At 45.8% G+C, this 17,291-nt stretch overlaps 1 protein-coding gene across 1 annotated transcript in view; it reads left to right on the top strand.

Moving 5' to 3' along the window:
- ptdss2 (phosphatidylserine synthase 2) overlaps positions 1–17,291 on the top strand; it is a 146,034-nt gene that overhangs the window by 70,460 nt on the left and 58,283 nt on the right. The window contains exon 8 of the mRNA XM_068045989.1: positions 2,947–3,065. Within this exon, the coding sequence (XP_067902090.1) occupies positions 2,947–3,065 (119 nt within the window). The remainder of the gene's footprint in view (positions 1–2,946; positions 3,066–17,291) is intronic.

Raw genomic sequence — 17,291 nt, 5'->3', positions numbered from 1 at the left:
ACTAAGAAGAAACTTGTCAGCACCTTGTTTTTCCTGAAGGTAAACTCAATAGGATTTGCCTTGTACATGTGTAGAAATTTTTTTCTATAGTGCTGCTTGAGTGCAGGAAGACAACTTAAAGCTCTTGACATTAAGAAAGGGAAAACAAGAGTGGGCACTGAGCAGGAAGATGAAGAGGGAAAGTAGAGAGAGTTAGAGTGGGGACTAAAGACCAGGAGAAGGTTTTGAATGATTTTTAAAGCAGGTGGAAGGTGGCAAAGCAGAGGGAACTAGGCAGGAAAATTCAGAGGGTAGCAGCATAATGGCTGAATGAATAAGTGCCAGTTCAGGAACAGAAGGCGGCACAGTGGCGCAGTGGTTAGCACCGCAGCCTCACAGCTCCAGCGACCCGGGTTCAATTCTGGGTACTGCCTGTGTGGAGTTTGCAAGTTCTCCCTGTGTCTGCGTGGGTTTTCTCCGGGTGCTCCGATTTCCTTCCACATGCTAAAGACTTGCAGGTTGATAGGTAAATTGGCCATTAGCAATTGCCCCTAGTATAGGTAGGTGGTAGGAAAATATAGGGACAGTTGGGGTTGTGGTAGGAATAAGGAATTAGTGTAGGATTAGTATAAATGGGTGGTTGATGGTCGGCACAGACTCAGTGGCCGTAGGGCCTGTTTCAGTGCTGTATCACTAAAACTAAGAAGGAGAGTGGGGCAAGAAGCAGCGCCGTGTTACTGAAGCATGGGGGTAAGGCAGGGGGACAGCATCAGAATTTTGAAATCATGTCCCTGGCCCATCGGGACAACTGGAAATTTATGCTGGTAAAGGCATGGATTGCAGCGTTTTTGGAGTTAAAGTTGGTGGGGGGGAGTGATGAAAGGAAGGATGACCAATGAGGGGAATGTTGGAGAAATCAAGCCTCGAATCAGTGAAGGCCTGTACTGCTGTTGCAGTGTTGGTAGGTAGGGGTCGAGGCAGACAAAGTTGAAAGGTGCAAGTATCCTGTTGTAGTTGTACAGGATGTCATCTGTGACTTTGTGTTATCCCAGTGCTGTGGAGTGGGCCAGATCCAAGACTGGAGAGTCTGTAAAGAGAAGTATTAACAAAGCTGATGTGAGGAAGGAGGCTGAGCAGTACACCAAGATTCCTTACTACTTAACTCAATCTGAATTTACATTTGGGGAAGTTAATTGCAGTCAGGTTCAGAGGCACAAATTTTGATGGGAGCATAAAAATGGCTTTGGTTTTGCAGTCAATAATGTGAATGAAATTTAGGCTCATCCATGCCTTGATATTGGCAGGCAATTTATGAGTAAAGCAGCAGTCTTCGGGTTGATGGAGGAGGCAGAAAGTGGTGTGACATTACTATATACGTGGAATATATAGTTCTGGCTGATGTTACCAAGTATCGCATGTCTGTTTTGAAATGAAAGGATTCAGAGTGGAGTCTGAACATGTAGGTAGAGGAGGACGAAGTGAAGGATGTCTTGTTGCCTACGTTATGGCCTTGAATCCTCCGTTGATCTATCCTTATTGTCTGTTCCTCATATACCTTCCCAAGGCAGCAGCATCTGAAAATATGGAGTTCAGTTTCCACACGTGTACTGACAATATGCAGCTCTATTCGTCAACCACCTCCCTCCACTGCTTCTTTGTTCTCCTACAGCTTTCCGATACCCAGTCTTGGATGAGCTGCAATTTCTTCCGGGTAACATTGGGAAAACTAAAGCCATTGTCTTCTGGCTACTTCCTCATCATTCTTAAGATTGCCTGTCCATCCCAAACTGCTCTATTTCTACTTTTCACCCTGAAAAAAAGTATCACTACCCACCTAAGTGCCCCTGCTCGGTGATACAGTGCCATGGAATCTTTTACTTCTATCTGAGGGCGGTAGACAGGGCCGCAGTTTAATATCTCATCCAAAAGAAGGCACCTCCAATAGTACAGCACTCCCTTGATAGCGCACACGAATGTTAGCCTGAATTATGTGCTCAAGTCTCTGGAGTGGGACTTGAACCCGCAACCTTCTGAATCGGAGGCGAGAATGACACTACTAAGACTGACACTATGTTCAATGTATTGAATAATGAGGACAGCTGTTGTACCAAAGTGGTGGTTGGCGTGCTATACCATCTGGAATGTGAGATGCAAAGGATGTTGAAGATAGAATCAAGACTGTTGTGGAGAAAATCAATTAGGGTATTGATGTCAACATGGGTAGCAGGCTACGGAGGAGTGGGGGGAAGTGAGCGGGGGGTGGTAGAGGAGTTGTAATTGGGACATTTGACACTGGAGAGCAGTAGTTTTTTTTTGACAGGGTGGAATGTAGCAATGGAGGGGTTTAGGATCGGTGGACGATGTATACAAGAATGATGAGGAAGTGGTTGGTGACAGCCTTGTTGATGGAGACCTTGGATCTCTCAACACCATGTGTGAAGATGCCATTGAGCAGGTGGCCATGTATGTAAATGGGGGAGGGTTAAGTTGAGGGAAATAATCAAAGCAAGGAAGTCAATTTTTTAAAATCCCAATACTGAAGGCATGCAAATTATGAAATTTGCCTGAAACTTGAGGAAAGGTACATGTTTTACATGACTAGAAAGGCTACGTATTGCAGCCCATTGGCATATCGGCAAGAATGGGAGTTGTATAGCTGAAATTGTCGGCAGTTTAAACAGAAATTTATTGAAGCATTTCTGTTCAAAGATTTTGACAGCATTGCCAAATTCTTCAAAAAATGGCTGTTATTGGCGTTCTTGCTGGACGAATGCAGTGCCTTGTTCCTTGAAAATGTGTTTTTTTTATTAAACTGAATTTCTATCAGTACTTTACAGTGAAATTTGAGTTAAATTACTACGGGCTTGTATATTTGTAACCTTGCACCCTGTCCATCTGGAGCAAGATATGCTTTCTTCCCTACCCTGCCATCGTAGAAGGTTTGTAAAATTGTGCTTTTGTTTACAGTGGATAATGGATGTCTTTCTATGTAATGGATTTGGAATCTATTGTGCAATGAAGACATTGGAGTGGCTTTCAATGAAGCCGTATCATTGGCAAGGACTCTGGAATATTCACACTTACAAGTAAGTGCATCTGGTTGCCAAGGCACAGTGGGTGGGGTCAGTACTGTGCAAATATATACTTTCATTACCCAATGCCGAGTAAATGCTGATTAATCATCATCACCTGCAGGAAGGGACAAATGTTTCTTGGTGAAAATCATTTTAGGAATTTTAACTGCACTTGCGTAGAGTAAAAGCACAGGTATGCAGGCATTAGTTACATTCTAGTGAAGGTGCCTTTATTCTATAGGAGTGCAAACATTATTAGTTATTGTTCTTGTGCTATGGCTGCACTCCATATTGTATATGCCCCAGTTAGATGGAGGAACTGGCAACATTGTGGATCCAGAAAAGTATGGGTTTAAGTATGTTCTATCATGTTGAGGCAGCTGCTTTCAATAAAGTGAATGCTGGGAACTGACACTGCGTGCATACATGCCAACCATTAACTTTACAGTTTACGCTTTACATTAAGCTTTACAGTTGGCATTTCAATCCAGTGTCTGTTAGCCTTTTACAAGGAGATGAGCTTTTTTCACTGGGATTGGTGGTTGTTAGCATCAAGCACGCAAATCATTTGGAAGGTGGGACTGGAGCTGCCGGAACCAAGCAGATGGTACTTTCTCCTATTGAATGTTACAATAAGGGAGCAGAAACATAGTAATTATGTTACTGGGCTAGTATTCCAGAGGTCTGGGCTAATGTTCTGGAAACATGAGTTCAAATCCCACCATGGCAGCTGGGCAAATGACCAAGAAGCTACTCACTTATATCAGATTGCTACGGAACATTGCTAAGAATAAGACAGGGTGAACCACTGAGCATCAACCTGAGCACCAGGTATGACAAAGAGCACTCCAACACAGTTGACCCTGCAAAGTCCTCCTCACTAACACCTGGGGATTTGCGCTAAAATTGGGAGAGCTGCCCCACAAGCAGCAGCATGCCCTAGTCCTACTCACGGAATCCTGCCTTTAGCCAATGACCCAAGCTTCTCCATCACCATCCCTGGGTATGTCCTGTCCCACTGGCAAGACCGACCAACCAGAGGTAGCGGCACAGTGGTATACAGTTAGGAGGAAGTGGCCACGGGTCTCCAAGATTAACTCCAGACCCCATGAAGACTCATGGCCAAATATGGGCAAAGAAACATCCTGTTGATTACCACCTACAGCTGATGAAACAGTGCTTCTCCACATGGAAGAAGCACTGAGGGTAGCAAGGGCACCGAATGTACTCTGGGTTGGGGGAATTCAATGCCCATCACCAAGAGTGGCTTGGTACCACCACTACTGACCTAACTGGCATGTTCTCAGGACATAGCCATCAGACTGAGCCTGTGACAGGTGATGGGAGAACCAACATGAGGGAAAAACCTACTTGACTTCGTCCTCACCAATATACTTAACGTGGATGTATCTGCCCATGGCAGTTTTGGTAAGGATGACACCTTGTGGAGACAAAGTCCTAGCTTCACATTGAGGACACCCTCCATCATGTTGTATAGCATTTCTAGCGTGCTAAATGGGTAGATTTAGAACAGATCTAGCAGCTCAAAAATGGGCTTCCATGAGGCACTGTGGGCCATCATCAGCAGAAGTATTCCACCACAAACTGTAACTTCATGGCCTGGCATATACCTCACTCTACCATTATTATTAAGACAGGGGACCAACCCTGGTTCACTAAGAAGTGTACGAGAGCATGCCAGGATCAGCAACAGGCATACCTTAAAAATGAGGGCCGGAATTTTATGTTGGGCCAGAGGCCCCACCCACTGGCAGAAAAAGTCGGTGGCAAGCCCACCTCCTCTTTAGGCTTAATTGGCCTTGGGAAGTACTTCTACCCCTCTGAGGCAGGAGTTCCCGAACTCGAGCTGCTGGCCAGTCAGCAGGCCTCACCAGGGGCAATTGGCTGGGCCCCAACAAGGCCGGAGCTGGTGGGGGGGGGTGGTGCAGGAGGTGCTCCATTGGGGACGGTTAGTGCTGTGGGAGAGGAGGGGCAGGATGGCCTCCTGATTAGGCAGCCCGCAATGAGGCTACCAGGTTTTACTGCGTGGCTTTCTGAGCTACTATAACCGCCCGCCCACCACTCGTAGTATGCCATTGACGGTGGGAGGAGGCACAGAAGTGGCAATTAATTGGCCACTTAAGGGTCTTAATTGACCTGGGGCAAGCAGGCCTTTTATCACCTCCTTGCCACTGATAAAATTGCAGCGGGGGTGGAGAAGGCGACGGGAACAACACCCTGCCTCCCACTCAATTTTAGGTGTCCCCCCCCATCTCCAGCCCACACCTGAGGGAGACGTAAAATTCCGACCAAGGTGTTGCTTGATGAAGCTGCAACACAGGATGCAATGGTTGCAAAAGTGCAGAAGCAGCATGTTGCAGACTAGTCTAATGATGGCCATGAGAACATTGTCGATTGTTGTAAAAACTCATCTGGTTCACTAATGTCCTTTAGGGAAGGAAATCGGCTGTCTTTACCTGGCCTGGCTTACATGTGACTCCAGACCCACAGCAATGTGGTTGACTCTTAAATACCCTCTGAAATAACCTAGCAAGCCACTCAATTGTATCTAACTGCTACGACGTCAATAAGGAATAAAACCGGATGGACCACCCGGCATCGACCTAGGCACCGGAAAGGACCACAGTAAGCTGAGCGCTGTCGACCCTGCAAAGTCCTCCTTACTGAAGTCTGGGGGCTTGTGCCAAAGTTGGGAGAGCTGTCTCACAGACTAGTCAAGCAACAGCCTGACGTAGTCATGCTCACGGAATCATACCTTAAAATGACCCAGACGCCAGTATCACCATCCCCGGGTATGTCCTGTCCCACCGGCAGAACAGACCCAGCAGAGGTGGCGGCACAGTGGTATATAGTTAGGAGGGAGTTGCCCTGGGAGTCCTCAGTTTTGACTCCGGACCCCATTAAGTCTCATGGCATCAGGTCAAACATGGGCATGGAAACCTCCTGCTGATTACCATCTGATGCCACTGCCCCCCTCTTCTGATGAATCAGTACTCCTCAATGTTGAACAGCACTTGGAGGAAGCACTGAGGGTGGCAAGGGTGCAGAATGAACTCTGGGTGGGGGTCTTCAATATCTATCAGCAAGAATGACTCGGTAGCACCACTACTGACCAAACAGGCCGAGTCCTCAAGGACATAGCTGCTAGACTGGGTATGCGGCAGGTGGTAATGGAATCAGCAAGAGGGAAAAATATACTTGACCACGTCCTCACCAATCTGCCTGCAGCAGATGCACCTTTCCATGACAGTATTGGTAGGAGTGATCACCGCACAGTGCTTGTAGAGATGAAGTCCTGTCTTCACATTGAGAATACCCTCCATTGTGTTGTGTGGCACTACCACCGTGTTAAATGGGATAGATTTCAAACAGATGGAGCGATGCAAAACTGGACATCCATGAGCACTGTGGGCCATCAGCAGCAGCATAATTGTACTCAACCGCAATCTGTAACCTCATGTCCCGGCATATCCCCCACTCTACCATTACCATCAAGCCAGAGTACTAACCTTGCTTCAGTGAGGAATGCAGGAGGGCATGCCAGGAGCAGCACCAGGCATACCTCAAATTGATGTGTCAACCTAGCGAAGCTACAACCCAGGACTACATGCATGCCAAACAGCGTAAGCAGCATGCGATAGCCAGAGATAAGCGATCCCATAACCAATGGATCAGATCTAAGCTCTGCAGTCCTGCCACATCCAGTCATGAATGGTGGTGGACAATTAAACAACTAACTGGAGGAGGTGGCTCCACAAATATCCCCATCCTAATGATGGGGGAGCCCAGCAAATCAGTGCAAAAGATAAGGCTGAAGCGTTTGCAACAATCTTCAGCCAGAAGTGCCCAGTGGATAATCCATCTCAGGCTCCTATTGACGTCCCCAGCATCACAGCTGCCAGTCTGCAGCCAATTCGATTCACTCCGTGTGACATCAAGAAATGACTGAAGGCACTGGATACTGCAAAGGTTGTGGGCTCTGACAATATCCGGCAATAGTACTGAAGACCTATGCTTCAGAACTTGCCACGCCCCAAGCCAAGTTGTTCCAGTACAGCTACAACAATGTGGAAAATTGCACAGGTATGTCCTGTACAAAAAAAGCAGGACAAGTCCAATTACCATCCTATCAGTCTACTCTCAATCATCAGTAAAGTGATGGAAAGTGTTGTCGACAGTGCTATCAAGTGGCACTTGCTTAGCAATAACCTGCTCAGTGATGCTCAGTTTGGGTTCCGTCAGGGCCACTCAGCTCCTGACCTCATTACAGCCTTGGTTCAAACATGGACAAGAGCTGATCTCAAGAGGTGAGAGTGACTGCCCTTGACATCAAGGCAGCATTTGACTGAGTATGGCATCAAGGAGCCCTAGCAAAACTGGAGTCAATGGGAATTGGGGAAAACTCTCCGCTGGTTAGAGTTGTACCTATCGCAAAGGAAGATGGCTGTGGTTGTTGGAGGTCAACCATCTCGGCTCCAGAACATCAATGCAGGAATTCTTCAGGGTAGTGTCCTAGGCCCAACCATCTTCAGCTGCTTCATCAATGACCTTCCTTCAAACATAAGGTCCGAAATGGGGATGTTTGCTGATTGCACAATGTTCACCATTCGCAACTCCTCAGATACTGAAGCAGTCTGTGTAGAAATGCAGCAAGACCTGGACAATATCTAGGCTTGGGCCTAGATAAGTGGCAAGTAACATTCGTGCCACACAAGTGCCAGGCAATGACCATCTCCAACAAGTGAGAATCTAGCCATCTCCCCTTGACGTTCAACTGCATTATGATCGCTGAATCCCCCACAGTCAACATCTTAGGGGTTACCATTGACCAGAAGCTGAACTGGAGTAGCCATATAAGTACCGTGGCTACAAGAGCAGGTCAGAGGCTAGGAATCCTGCAGCGAGTAACTCACCTCCTGACTCCCCAAAGCCTGTCACCATCTATAAGGCCCAGTCAGGAGTATGATGGAATACTCTCCACTTCCCTGATGGGCGCAACTCAACAACACTCAAGAAGATCAACACCATCCAGGACAAAGCAGCCCGCTTGATTGGCACTCCTTCCACTACCAATGCACAGTGGCAGCAGTCTGTACCATCTACAAGATGCACTGCAGCAACGCACCAAGGCTCCTTAGACAGCACCTTCCAAACCCACGACCTCTACCACCTAGAAGTACAAGAGCAGCAGATGCATGGCAATACCACCACCTGCAAGTTCCCCTCCAAGCCACACACCATCCTGACTTGCAACTATATCGCCGTTCCTTCACTGTCGCTGGGTCAAAATCCTGGAGCTCCCTTCCTAACAGCACTGTGTGTGTACCTACCCCACATGGACTGCAGTGATTCAAGAAGGCAGCTCACCACCACCTTCTCAAGGGCAATTAGGGATGGGCAATACATGCTGGCCTAGCCGGCGACGCTTGCGTCCCATGAATGAAAAACTAAAAAAGACAGATCTAAGAATCTGCACAATCAAGGGATCAGATCAAAGCTCTGCAGTCCTGCCACATCCAGTCATGAATGGTGGTAGACAATTAAACTACTAATGGGAGGAGGAAGCTCCATGAACATCCCCCCATTCTCAATGATGGTGGAACGTGGCATGAGAGTGCAACAGGGAAGACTAAACATTTGCAGTTATCATGAGTGAAGTGCTGAATGGATGAACTATCTCTGCCTCCTAATGTTCCCAGCATCACAGATGCCAGCCTTCAGCCAATATGATTCATTCCACGTGATGTCAAGAACTGGCTGAGAGTGCTGGGTACAGCAAAGGCTGTGAACACTGACAACATATAATGCTGAAGACTTGTGCTCCAGAACTAGTCGCACCCCTAGCCAATTTGTTCCAGTACAACTACAACACTGGTATCTACCTGACAATGTGGAAAATTGCCCAGGTATGTCCTGTACACAAAAAAGAAAAGGACAAATCCAATCTGCAAATTACCGCCCCATCAGTCTACACTCAATCATCAGCAAAGTCATAGAAGTTGTCATTGACAGTGCTATCAAGCGGCACTTACTCGGGAATAACCTGCTCACCAATGCTCAGTTTTGGTTCCACCAGGACCACCCAGCTCCTGACCTCATTAAAGCCTTGGTCCAAACATGGACAAAAGAGCTGAATTCTAAAGGTGAGGTGAAAATGACAGCAAGACAATATTATTTGACTGAGTGTGACATCAAGGAGCCCTAGTGAAATTGAGCTCAGTGGGAATTGGGGAAATCTCTCTACTGCTGTAGTCCTACAATAAAGGAAGCTGGTTGTGGTTGGAGGCCAATCATATCAGCTTCAGGAGTTCCTCAGGACAGTGTCCTAGGCTCAACTATCTTCAGCTGCTTCATCGATGTTCCTGTCATCATGAGGTCAGAATTAGGGATGTTTGCTGATGATTGCAGTGTTCGTTTCCATTTACAACTCCACAAATTTTCAAGCACTCCATGCCCTCATGAAGCAAAACCTGGATAACATTCAGGCTTGGGTTAATAAATGGCAAGTAACATATGTGCCAGGTAATGACCATCTTCAACAAGAGAGAATCTAACCACCTTTTCTTTGACATTCAAGGGATTACCATCAGCGACTCCCCCACAATCATCGCCATGGTGGTCACCATTGACTAGAAACTTAACTGGACCAGCCAGATAAATACTGTGGTGACGAGCAGATCGGAGGCTTGGAATTCTGCAGCGAATAACTCACCAGCTGACTTCCCAAAGCCTTTCTGCCGTATGCAAGGCATGATGGAAAGCTCTCCGTTTGTCTGGATGAGGGCAGCTCCAACAATGCTTAAGAAGCTTGACAACATCCAAGACAAAATAGCCAGCTTGATCAACACCCCATCCAGCACCTTAAGCATTCACTGCCTCCGCCACCAGCACACAGTGGCAACTGTGTGTACCATCTACAAGATGCATTGCAGTAACTCACTAAGGCTGCCTCAACAGGGCCTTTCAAACCTGTGACCTCTACTGCTTAGAAGTACAAGGGCAGCAGGAGAGTGGGAACTACACCACCTGCAAATTCCCTTCCAAGTCAAGCACCATCCTGACTTGGAATTTTTTTTGGCATTCCTTCATGATATGCTTTATTTATTTTTTAAAAAGGAGATTCACATTCAGCATTACAGTAGGCTTCAAGATGCACAAAATCAGGTGTCAAGTCAAAATGTTCTGAAGGTTGGGTCATTCCCATCCAGAAAATAATTCTCATGCTTTCTACATTCTCATCCCCTTTCAGTGATTTCTATAATCACCCTTATTGCTGTCAGTTACTTCAATAAAAGTGATGTAGCATTGGATATAGCTGGTATAAAAGGAGGATAGAATGATGCATTATGCTTTTACTGCAATCGGATCCAAGTGTAAAAATTCCTAAAGTTAACTGTCAGGACTGCAAGTGGTCCTTCAGTGAGCTTCTTGTCCACATTTTCCTGCACAATGTGGTAAAATTTGTAGCAGATTTAAATTAAAAGCAATTGGGCAGAGAAAGTACTGAATTGTGAAGTTTGATTAGACAGTGATACTTATCACTAGTTGAGCTGCAAGAATGGACAAGAAAATAGAAAACTTTGCAAATGATGATTATCCGCAGATATAAATTGATTTTGTAGCCCTATTTCAACGGATGTCTAATTGCATTGAGGATGTATTTTCTGAAAGCCCATTGTTGCAGAATTTGTCTAATCAGTCAGAACACCATACATTAAATTCTAAAACAGTTTCAATATTAGAGTTTTTAGAATGCACGTGCATATGTTAACAATATGTATCTTTTATGTACATTTGTGTACTTAGTGAATCTCCCATTCCACTGCTTACAATGAGTTAGAGGATGTGTTGTTTTATAAGGGTGAGGTCTTAGTACCATGTAAAGTTGAATACATGTCTGTGCTCCTTTTTAAGATCTAGTTACATTTTTGAAATGAATGATGGATTCACTTACAGGTCAGGTTGCAGATGAAAGCCCTGGGTTTGATTGAATGACAAGTCAATTAACAAGTTGGAGACCAAGTGGAACCAGAATGTTGTTGGAGAGAAGAAGCTGAAATGCATAGCATTTTAAGATTGCTTTGCATCTGTGAGAAAGAGCCAATGCAGGAGGTAGAGAGTGTCAATTATCCTAATTATAAGAACCATTTGTTTTTAAAAAGTTGAAAATCTGCTACATGTACACCTAAATTTGAGCTGTTGGATTATTTTTACTTTGAACTTAATTTTCTGTGGTCTGCTGCAGCTCTTGAGAAGGTAGTTCGGGTTAGGTGTCAGATAGGAAAAAATGATCCAGCATGTGTTTTAGAAAAGAAATTGCCCAGGTTGCAGTAAATTTGCCTATGATTAGCAGTGACATTGAAGATGTATGTTTCCTGCAAGACTTTCAATATGTCAAATAGATATTGAATTAAAAATAGTTTGTCATCACATTGAAATTAGCCTTTGTTTACTATCTTACAAAATTGAAGGACAGGAGAAGACTAGATGGTCCATCAAACCTTCCCCACACTGGTGCATCATGACTAAACACTTTTTCCCTCCCCTTGTCCTCTTTCTCTGCCCCACCCCTGCCACCTCACTCCAACCCTTGCAGCCATGTCATCTCATTGGAGAGGAGAAAAGAAAGGGTAAAAAGGGGAAAAGTACTCTTAAAATCCTCTGGTGCCCTCGGAAGATCACATGGATCAATTGTTATCTCATAGAGTCATTTATGGAATAGAAGGCGACCTTTTGGCCCATCGAGTCCATGCCGGCTCTCCATTTAGTAATCCAGTCAGTCCCACTCCCTTGCTTGATCTCCAGAGCCCTGCAGGTGTATTTCCTTCAAGTGCCCATCCAATTTCCTTTTGAAATCTTTAATTGTCTCCACTTCCGCTACCCTCATGAGTAGCGAGTTCCAGGTCATTACCACTCGCTGCATAAAAATGTTCTTCCTCACATTCTCCCTTTATCTCTTGCCCAAAACCTTCAATCAGTGCCCCCTAGTCCTTGCATCATCAATTAATGGGAACAGTTTTTCCTTGTCTAAGCCTGTTATAATCTTGTACACCTCTCTCAAATCTCTCCTTAGTCTCCTTCGCTGCAGGGAGAGCAACCCCAGCTTTTCCAACTTAACCTTGTAACTAAAATCTCACATCCCTGGAACTATTCTAGTAAATCTCCACACTGTCAAGGACCCTCACATCCTTCCTAAAATGTGGTGACCAGAACTGGACACAATACTCTAGTTGGGGGTTAACCAGAGCTTTATAAAGGTTTGACATAACTTCCCTGTTTTGTACTCTATGCCTCTATGAAGTCCAAGACCCTATATGCTTTGAAGAACAGTACAGCACAGGAACAGGCCATACAACCCTCCAAACCTGTGCCGATCTTGATGCCTGCCTAAACTAAAACCTTCTGCACTTCCAGGGTCCGTATCCCTCTATTCCCATCCTATTCATGTATTTGTCAAGATGCTTCTTAAACGTCTCTATGGTACCTGCTTCCACCACCTCCCCTGGCAACAAGTTCCAGGCACTCACCACCCTCTGTGTAAAGAACTTGCCTCGCACATCCCCTCTAAACTTTGTCCCTCTCACCTTAAACCTATGTCCCCTAGTAACTGACTCTTCCACCCTGGGAAAAAGCTTCTGACTATCCACTCTGTCCATGCTGCTTATAACTTTGTAAACCTCGATCATGTCTTCCCTCCACCTCCGTCGTTCCAGTGAAAACAATCCGAGTTTATCCAACCTCTCCTCATAGCTAATGCCCTCCAGACCAGGCAACATCCTGGTAAACCTCTTCTGTACCCTCTCCAAAGCCTCCACGTCCTTCTGGTAGTGTGGCGACCAGAATTGCACGCAATATTCTAAGTGTGGCCTAACTAAAGTTCTGTACAGCTAACTGCTCTCTCAGTATATCCTGTCATCTTCAAAGATGGATGCACATGCACCCCCCAAGTCCCTCTCCCTGCGCATCCTTTAGAACTGTGCCATTAAGTCTATATTGTCTCACCCTATTTTTTTGACCAAAATGCATCACCTCACATTTATCTGTATTACATTCCATCTGCCACTTGTCTGCCCATTCTGCTAGCTTACCTGTGTTCTGTTGCAGGCGGTTCATATCATTCGCAATTTCACAACTCCTCCAAGTTTGGTATCATTGGCAAATTTTGAAGTTTTATTCTGTATTCCAAGATCCAAATCATTTATATGTAACACAAAAAGCAGTGGTCCTAGCGCTGACCCTTGGGGGACACCACTGTCTACAGTCCTGCTGTCTGGAAAACAACCATATTCCATGACTTGCTGTTTTCTGTCCTTGAGCCAAATTTTTTAAATCCAATTGGACACTGATCTTCCTATTCCATGAGCCTTAATTTTGTTCACCAGCCTTTTCATGCGGAACTTTGTCGAATGCTTTCTTAAAATCCATGTGGACAACATCCACCTCATTCCCTTCATCAACTTTCTCTGCTACTTCATCCAAAAATTCAATTAGATTAGTCAAGCATGATCTTCCTTTTACAAATCCGTGCTGGCTTTCCTTAATTAACTCAAACCTCTCCAAGTGCCTGTTGATTTTTTTCCCCCAATTATTGTTTCTGCTCCAATCCTCTGGCACCTCCCCCATTTCTAGGGAAGATTGGAAGATAACGGCAAGCCCTTTCACTATCTCCACCGCCACTTCTTTTAGAAATCTGGGATGCAAGCCATCCAGACCAGGTGACTTATCTACCCTTAGCATAGCCAGCCTTTTCCATACCCTCCTTGCTCTCAATTTTTACCTTATCCATTGCCCCTACTCTCTCCAGTTCTACTGTTATTTTGTCAGATTCCTCCTCTTTGGTGAACACCGATGCAAAGTACTCAAGTATTATAGCCTTGCACTGTGCCTCTAAGCATATATTACCTTCTTTCTCCCTGGTAGGCTCTACTCCACCTATTAGTACCCCTTTACTATTTACATGCTGGTAGAAGATTCTTGACTTCCCTTTTATGTTGACTGCCATTCTATTCTCATATTTTCTCTTTGCCAGTCTTATTTTCTTCATCGCCTCCCCTCCTGTGTTTCGTTTGGTTCTCATTTCAAGTCACCTGGCATGCATCATACACCCTTTTCTTTCTTCATCATAATCTTTAGCTCCCTCATCATCAAGAGTTCCCCTACCTAGCCTGTACATGAAGCAGCTCCTCCTCAAAGATAACCCATTGTTCCGTTACAGATTTGTAGGTTAGTCTTTTGGTTCCATTTTATATGGACTAGATCCCTCCTCATTGCATTGAAATTAGCCCTGTTCCAAACTAGCCATTCTACCTTATATCATTCCTTGCTTTTTTGCATTAGAAGTCTAAACCTTATGATACAATGATCACTCTTACCCAAGTGCTCCCCCGCAGACACTTGGTCCACTTGGCTCACCTCATTTCCCAGCACTAGATCCTGCAATGCCTCCTTTCTAGTTGGGCCGAGAACGTACTGGTCAAGGAAGTTCTCCTGAACACAATCCACAAATTGCTGCCCCTCATTTCCCTTTACTCTAAAATTATCCCAGTTGATATTTGGGTAATTAAAGTTCCCGCAATATCACCACTCTGTTATTCTTGCACATCTCTGTGATTTCCCTTCAGATTTGCTCCTCTATCTCTCTCTCACTATTTGGAAGTCTATAGAATACCCCTTGTAGTGTGATCATACCCTTTCTGCTTCTCAACTCGAACCAAATGGAATCTGTCCTTACCCCATGAAGGACATCCCCTCTTTCCAGCACTACAATGTTTTCCCTATTCAGTACTGCCACCCCACCTCCCTTTTTTTCCTTCTGTACTCTTTGTGAGCACTTTGTATCCTTGTAATTAAGTGCCCAGTGCTCACCATTTTAAAGCCACTTTCTGTTATTGCCACTACATCATATTCCAATCCTGCTATTTGTGCTTGTAGCTCACTAACCTTAGTCGCTACACTTTGTGCGTTTATTTATATATATATATATATATATATATATATATATATATATGCGTTGTAATCCTGACTTTGCATTCTTCATAACCCTTCTCCGTCTGCTCCTCTCTAATGTGGAACTACTTCCTTCTCTAGTTCTGTCTAACACACTCACATTATGTACTTTATTCCTCCTTTCTACTTCTATATGCTGGTGCCCACCCCTCCTGCCAGTTTAGTTTAAATCTTCCCCAGCCACTCTAGTGAACCTCGCTGCGAGGACATTAGTCTCAGTCCTGTTGAGGTGCAACCTGCCCCTTTTGAATAGGTACCTTCTGCCCCAGAACTGGTCCCAATGCCCCAACAGTCTGAAGTCCTCCCTCCTGCACCATACTTCAAGCCACGCATTGACCCTCCCTATCTTCCTATTTCTACTCTCGCTAGAGCGTGGCACTGGGAGTAATCCAGAGAGTACTACCCTCGGGCTCCTACTCTTTAACTTCCTCCCAACTCCTGAAAATCTGACCATAGGACCTCAATACCTGCCCTTGCTATGCCATTGGTACTAATGTGTACCACAACTTCTGGCTCACTCCCTACCCCGGCAGAATATCCTGCACCCTCTCCATGGTATCCTTTACCTTGGCACGAGGGAGGCAACACACCATGCAGGACTCATGATCGCAGTTACAGAAATATCTCTCTGTTCCCCTGACTATGGATTCTTCTGTAACAAATAAATTTCTACACTTTGTTGCTCCCTCCTGTACAGTGCCTTGCCCATTGGTGCCATAGTCTGGACTGCACTCTTTCAGTGTGTTGTCACTCCGAGCAGTCTCCAATGTTGAGTACCTGTTTGAGAGTGGCACACACCCTGAAAACTCCGGCACCTCGTGCCTCTTCCAGATGGCAACCCGCCGAGTATCCTGAACTCTTACTGCCTGTGGGGTGACATGCAAACATAGGAACTAGGAACAGGAGTAGGCTATTCCAGCTCCTGGAATGTACGATTCAGGAAACTCTCCTGCTCCCTGATGCTCCACAGTGACTCCGGCTGCCCCTCAAGCTCAGAAATGCTGAGCTCAAGCTGAAGCAGCTGGAGGCATTTCCTACATGTGGTTGCCCACGGCATGTGAAGGGTCCTGGAGTTCCCACATGGTGTAAGTATTGCAAGCAACAGGCCGCGGCTGCCCATCCATGATCTTCAAAAAAAAAACTCTAATCCGTCTTTTAGACTCTATTTGGTAATTTGTTTAAAGTATTAATTTTAATTAATGCCTCCAGACCTGCTCTGTGCTACTACTCATTAATTTACTCACTGTTATACTCTCCCGATTGATATTAATTTCCCAGCTTCTAATTTGGAATACTGCCCTAGATTAGAGAGAGAAAAAGAGAAATATTCACCAACCAATCACTTACCTGCTTTTCTCTTCCCATTACGTCTTGGTTTCCTCTCACAATATGCTCTTGCTTGCACTTTCTCTCTCCACCTCTCTCTCTCCCCTCTCTCCATCTCTCCCCTCTCTCCATCTCTCCCCTCTCTCTGTCTCTCTCCTCTCTCTCTGTCTCTCTCCTCTCTCTCTGTCTCTCTCCTCTCTCTCTGTCTCTCTCCTCTCTGTCTCTCTCCTCTCTCTCTGTCTCTCTCCTCTCTGTCTCTCTCCTCTCTCTCTGTCTCTCTCCTCTCTCTCTGTCTCCTCTCTGTCTCTCTCCTCTCTCTCTGTCTCTCTCCTCTCTCTCTGTCTGTCTCTCTCTGTCTCTCTCCTCTCTCTCTGTCTGTCTCTCTCGGTCTCTCTCTCTCTCTCGGTCTCTCTCTCTCTCGGTCTCTCTCTCTCTCGGTCTCTCTCTCTCTCGGTCTCTCTCTCTCTCGGTCTCTCTCTCTCTCGGTCTCTCTCTCTCTCGGTCTCTCTCGGTCTCGGTCTCTCTCGGTCTCTCTCGGTCTCTCTCGGTCTCTCTCGGTCTCTCTCGGTCTCTCGGTCTCTCTCGGGGTCTCTCGGTCTCTCGGTCTCTCTCTCTCTCTCTCGGTCTCTCTCTCTCTCTCTCGGTCTCTGTCTCTCTCTCTCGGTCTCTGTCTCTCTCTCTCGGTCTCTGTCTCTCTCTCTCGGTCTCGGTCTCTCTCTCTCGGTCTCGGTCTCTCTCTCGGTCTCGGTCTCTCTCTCGGTCTCGGTCTCTCTCTCGGTCTCGGTCTCTCTCTCGGTCTCGGTCTCTCTCTCTCTCGGTCTCTCTCTCTCTCGGTCTCTCTCTCTCTCGGTCTCTCTCTCTCTCGGTCTCTCTCTCTCTCGGTCT

This window comes from Heterodontus francisci, chromosome 14 (assembly GCF_036365525.1).
Source record: "Heterodontus francisci isolate sHetFra1 chromosome 14, sHetFra1.hap1, whole genome shotgun sequence".
Lineage (NCBI taxonomy): Eukaryota > Metazoa > Chordata > Chondrichthyes > Heterodontiformes > Heterodontidae > Heterodontus > Heterodontus francisci.
The sequence above is the reverse complement of the archived record's forward strand: the minus strand, read 5'-3'. Positions and strand labels throughout refer to the sequence as shown.